Source organism: Lagenorhynchus albirostris, chromosome 2 (assembly GCF_949774975.1).
Source record: "Lagenorhynchus albirostris chromosome 2, mLagAlb1.1, whole genome shotgun sequence".
Classification (NCBI taxonomy): domain Eukaryota; kingdom Metazoa; phylum Chordata; class Mammalia; order Artiodactyla; family Delphinidae; genus Lagenorhynchus; species Lagenorhynchus albirostris.
This window is the reverse complement of record NC_083096.1, coordinates 168,225,881-168,231,880: the sequence shown is the minus strand read 5'-3', so window position 1 is coordinate 168,231,880 and position 6,000 is coordinate 168,225,881. Positions and strand designations below refer to the sequence as shown.

Here is a 6,000-nt window from a genome sequence, read left to right as displayed (position 1 = left end):
CAGAACCATAGTAACTCAATTTCCACATCAATTGATCAAATAAACTTGGAATTATTAAAAATCTGGCTACTTATTAGAACTTTTTTGCTTTAAAAAAATTAAAACACCATCATATAAATACATACATTTAAGCAACTGCTATAAATGAGTGATCAAATAAAAATTAGTATTTCATTATGGGGAGGGGGCATATATATGTCAATCTCGGGAGGGTACCTACAAAGAAGAGGTCATCCTCAATATAAAGTAAAAATCTTTCCCAACACAAACGTTACTGTAGCAGGCTCAGAAATAAAACCAAATGAATTAGGTTGGGGAACAAAAAAGATGGCAGGAGAGTCAGAAATCAGATTTCCCAGAACTCATAATTTGTGCCTATTTAAGAAAAAATCTCATGCAAATCTAGAATAAAAATCTCCTCAACTGACATTTTTCAGGTTTGTATATTATTTAGATTGTTAAATTTATTACTTCTGTGAAAATTTAAGCTCTGAAGCTATTTTCTCGGAATAGCTTATAATAAGACATCAACAAGGGAAAAGCTCTAGAGTGAGATTTAATGCTTATAAAGTTTTGTCTGTCTGTTAAAAAACCTATAAGGCAATATTAGAGGGACACCTCTATAGATATATTTTTAATTGGTGAGAGCGAAATATAATTTGTAATTAAAGAAAAGGATTTTGACATGGAACCTAGGTTTGATTCTTATGTTCTTACTAGGGTTTATATTTTAGGATGGGCGGGGAAAGCACATAAATTACTTTTTCAGAATCACTTCTATTCCCATTCCTAATTTTGTTCCTAAGAACTTTGTAGCTGGTAACATCTAAGTTGTAAGAAATACAAACAATTCAAATTTTATTTCTAGATCTTCTCTTCTTTCCAAGAAAAATCAAGGTTTTACTTAAGTCTAATTTAGATTTATAGTTATAGCTTCAAATTGTATTTTCAAAGTTTAAAGGCAGAATTTAAAGAATGTTTGGTGTCTTTACTTGCATACATGGGCATGAGAAAAACCACCAGATCTAAGCTTCATCAAATAGATACCCATGTTAACTTGACCCTATTATACACAGCAATTATATATAATTCCTTTATTAGCTTCCAACATAAAAGGAATATTAACAAGGTCTGTTAACTTACTGTACTATGTAATAAGTGTACTTTTAAAGAGAAATCAGATATATTGACTTTCATCAGCAAATATTCATTTTCCTCCTCAAAGTCAAAAAAGAAGCCATGAAACCCAAAATATCTACCTGAGCTCACAAGGAATTAAGTGGCTTATAATTTTGAAATCTAATACTCCACTCCTGTCATAAAAGACACCAAACAAGAACAAAACACAAAATAAAGGTGTGCCCATTTTAATTATTCTCCAATGGCTTATTTTTATAATTTAAAAACATTTTAGATTCACCTAAGAATAGAAGGGAAAATTTTATTGGTAATTTGAAAATGATAGAGTTTTCTGCACTGTTAGGGTCAGATTCTTTTGTTCCTTTTATTCTCAAGCAAAAAAAAGTAGTTACAATAAATCAGAATTTCTCAAGGAAATGGAAATAGATGCTATGACTTGGCCAACAAAACTTTAGCCATTCGAGTAGTAAAAAAAATTAAAATAAGAGGTATTAACAGAAAGTCAGAAGTAGGACTACTGGATATTTTTAAGCCTCTCTTAATAAGGCATGAGTGCTTCTCAGAGTAAATTTACATAGCAATAGGAAATTATATTCCTAAACCAGTAACTGAAGTGGTAGTCACAATCATGTATACTAAAAGTTTACATGAAGTTTAGTCCGCAGAGCAATTGACGCCACAGTACTAACATTTTTTCCTGTTATGTACATTCACTCCAGCAAATAAGGTCTTCAGACAACAAATTATCCTTTATAGAAAGAATGTGGGTCAAAATAAATTGCAGTCTGCTTCCCCAACCCCATTTTATTTAACGCAAATTATCCAATGCCTGCAAGAATGTTCAAAAGCCTTTGAACCTGTTTTTAATAAAAATAAAGGATAAAATTGCCAAATTAGGAAAGACTATGAGAGAACATCAATCAGTGCAGTGCTATTTGGAATAAATACTAGAATTTAGTCTAATTCTCAGTCTGATATCCACGATACATACTGGAATAGACAAATTTTGCATGAATTTGATCACTCACATAGGCAGTTATAGTTGGAAAACAATATTCCTTGCAAGGATTACGAATAAAATAATGTTTTAGGACACAATTGAATTTGAAATAGGTAATGTTTTGAATAGATTTTTGAGTTTTATTGAAATCTTACATGAACAAGAAATTGGAAATACAATCACATCAAAGAACAAATTGTCACGGCTTTGACGTTTAAGCCAAACAAATTTTGTAGGGCAGATTTCAAAAAGGTGTGAAGTTATAACAATTTAAAAACACAGTTGACCTACTTCTAGGAATGCAAAACATACAATCATAGGTTATTTTCAATACAAGAAAACTTAAATTTGTTTGCTTTAATTTCTTAAAACTACTAAGACAAAGCACTAGCTTGTATTTTTATTTACAGCATACTCCATACTGCTAGGTAATCTATCCCAAATCCAAAAAATGAAGCTGTCCAAAACCAAAGGTTCTGCAAAATCATGATTTAACAGTGTGCTCAGCTTGTTTTGAAGCTAAAATGAAGCCTGAAAGGATAAAAGCATTGTAACTCCCAGAATAAGGGAACTCTGCAAGCCCAATAATGTCCAAGAGCATTTATGAAAAGAGGAAAAAATAAAAAGACTTGAGTATATACACAATAGTGATTTCTTCAGCCCAATACAAATGGCAGCAAACTGCTACTTAAAGATGAAACAGATAAGCCAATTTTTTTTTTGAAGGATGTAGATCTAGAGCCAATCGTATCTTGCCAGTATCATTTTCAAGCCCTCACTTGTCTATTTCCACTGTTGCCCATAAGTATCCTGATAAAATTCCTGGTTGTCATTATTGTAACCATAGTTACCAGAATAGTCACCACCTTGCTGAAGCGGCTGTTGAGCGATGGGCTGGGAACCCCAGTTCTGTTGGTTGTTGGTCTGACGGCGCTTGGAATCAGGTTGGTTGTACCCATCTGCCTTTCTCTTGCCTCCTACATTGCCCCCACGGTTGCCCCGAGATCCACGGGAACCACGGCCTCTCTGCTGTTGTGCAGGACCCCCTCTGCCACCCCTAGAGCCTCTTGGTGGTCCCAAAGGTGCCCCCCTTTGTGAATAGCCAGCTCTACCTCTTGGAGGTGGTGCTCCCCGCCCCCTTGGTGGTGGTGGAGCACCTCGCCCTCCCCTTCCTCCTCCTCTTCCTCTTACTGCATAGCCATCATCATAGCCGTAGTAGGGATCTTCATAGCCTCCACGATAGTCATGATAATCATAACCATAGTAATCATCATAGTAATCTTCATAGCCATAGTAATCTGGAGGGTAGCCATATCCACCTCTCCCCCCACCACGACCCCGACCTCTAATTGGAGGTGGCATACGAGGAGGAGGGTGATAGTAATAATCTTCATACCTAGCAACGGAGGGAAGGGAGAAAAGAAAAAACAAATTAGTTTGCTTCAAGACTCTTCCTGACTTTTTAAATTACCTGATCTCTGTTACCAAGTTATTCTCTGTTCAAAGATGTATTTACTAAAATGTAGACTCACGCAGTGCTTCTGGAGGCCTGTCTAGCAGCTTGGCGCTCTTTCCTTTTCTTGTCTGGTGGCTTGGCTAAGACTATTTCAATTTCTTCCCCTTCTATTTCTTTGCCATTCATTTCATCCATGGCCTATACAAAATTAGGAAATAAATTTACTTTACACATAACAGTACTTTAAACATAACAAACATATCTGTGCCATTAACACACTTGATAAGCAATTTACTTCACAACTATTTTAATTTGCAAAATGAATATACCCACCAAGTTAAAAAAAATACACAAAGGAAGTACTTGTTCCCCTCAATCTTACTTTCTTATGTGTAAATTATGTTGAGAACAAAACTGATGTCCTACCATTATATTTAAAAAGATAGGGCTTCCCTGGTGGCACAGTGGTTGAGAGTCCACCTGCCGATGCAGGGGACACGGGTTCGTGCTCCGGTCTGGGAAGATCCCACATGCCGTGGAGCGGCTGGGCCCGTAAGCCATGGCCGCTGAGCCTGTGCGTCCGGAGCCTGCGCTCCGCAACAGGAGAGGCCACAACAGTAAGAGGCCCACATACCGCAAAAAAAAACCGATAAAAGATTGGGGATTCCCTGGTGGCACAGTGGTTAATAATCCGCCTGCCAATGCAGGGGACACGGGTTCGAGCCCTGGTCAGGGAAGATCCCACATGCCGCGGAGTAACTAAGCCCGGGCGCCACAACTACTGAGCCTGCACTCTAGAGCCCGCGAGCCACAACTACTGAAGCCTGTGTGCCACAACTACTGAAGCCCACGCGCCTAGAGCCTGTGCTCCGCAACAAGAGAAGCCACCGCAATGAGAAGCCTGTGCACCACAACGAAGAGTAGCCCCCACTCTCAGCAACCAGAGAAAACCCGCATGCAGTGAAGACCCAATGCAGCCAAAAATTAAATAAATGAATAAATAAATAAAAATAAATAAAAATAAAAAAAGATAAAAGATTGCCAGAGAGCTGCCTGTTGCTGCTACTTAAATCCAAAAACTTAATTTTAAATAACTTCCAAGCTTAGCCAAACCAAAGCAGCAAATTCACAACTGGAAAAACTGCCAGTAGTAACAAACTTTTCAGAATTCAAATTTTTAAACATGTGGCATTCAACATGTAAGTCTTAAACTGTTGATCTATAAAAATTTTAAGGATTTGAAACATAAATGAGGTCATCAGTGAAATTCAATAAGATACTGACCAAAAAAAGCCTAGGTCCCCCCCACAATGCTTAACCTGGAACACACTTTGCCTGAATAGTTAAAAGCACAAGCCTAGCAAAGGCCTGAACTAATGAAGATTCAAGTACTCACCTGGAAAGCAGTAATCAAAAGTATTCTAGGCTCTAGTTTTTCATTTATGTAGTTCCACCTAATAGGCTCTGCCATAGGGTTCAGGGTTCAGGTAACTCAGTAACAAAGTATCACCTCCTCACCACAGCTTTTCTGTTCCCTATACAACCTTTTCCTCTCTGGATATACATAATAAAATGCTTTATCCATAAAGAATATTTAGTGCTTTACAAGTATCTAGACAAAGATTAAATCAGTATCTTCCTCTAACTAGTTTTTCCCCTTTACCACCTTAGCTTTTGGCTGCTTCAACTAAAGCAACTAAATGAGTCTATAAAAGCTTCCTGGTATAAACAAAAGAATGGAGCATCTGTCTACTCTCCCCTCTGGCCATCCTCATTTCCAGTTACTGAGCTAGAAATCTTGTAATTTCAGAGACTTCTTTGGCAAACCACCCTTGAAAATTATTTTAAATTACGAACAACCAGTTATTTAATACCAACTGATTCAAAAGGAGTATTTAGAAGGTATACATGTATTAGTTATCTGTCCTTCGTACCACTGGCAATTCAGAAGCCACACATTAAATTCTGTATTAAGCTGTGAATTTTATAAGCAATATTGTCTCACTAATTAGCTTCCATCAAAAAGCAAACCAATAAATTCTAACTAGTCAAAGATTCTACAAGGCACATTTTAAAGCAGTACCCTGAGCAGGAAACAAAAACTGCTCATATTAGAGGTGGCATCACTTTAACCGACAGAACATGTAGAAGAAGAACCAGGCCTGAGTCATCAAGGATTTCGGATCTATCTACCCAATTACATAAAAAAGCTTTTATTTTGTCTTGTCACCCCCCTCCCCTCCACCCTCCCCCGCCTTCCGCCAAAAAGGAGAGAGGAACAAGAGGAAGAAGAAACCTGAAATTTCACCCACTAAGGATGGTACTGATCCATTATCATCAGAAAGCAGCAGAGTATTCGGGTTATATGTTCTAGACACCTTATGAAAAGACTTGTTTCACACTT

General features: G+C 37.3%; 1 protein-coding gene across 5 annotated transcripts in view; it reads right to left on the bottom strand.

Annotated features, from left to right (window-relative positions):
- Nucleotides 1–2,259: 2,259 nt before the first annotated feature.
- HNRNPR (heterogeneous nuclear ribonucleoprotein R) overlaps nucleotides 2,260–6,000 on the bottom strand; it is a 35,349-nt gene continuing 31,608 nt past the window's right edge. For all 5 annotated transcript variants that reach the window (XM_060141149.1, XM_060141151.1, XM_060141148.1 and 2 more), the window contains 2 exons: nucleotides 3,673–3,794; nucleotides 2,260–3,536 (listed from right to left, as the gene is read on the bottom strand). In XM_060141149.1, coding sequence (XP_059997132.1) covers nucleotides 2,924–3,536; nucleotides 3,673–3,794 — 735 coding nt within the window. In that variant the 3' untranslated portion in view covers nucleotides 2,260–2,923. The remainder of the gene's footprint in view (nucleotides 3,537–3,672; nucleotides 3,795–6,000) is intronic.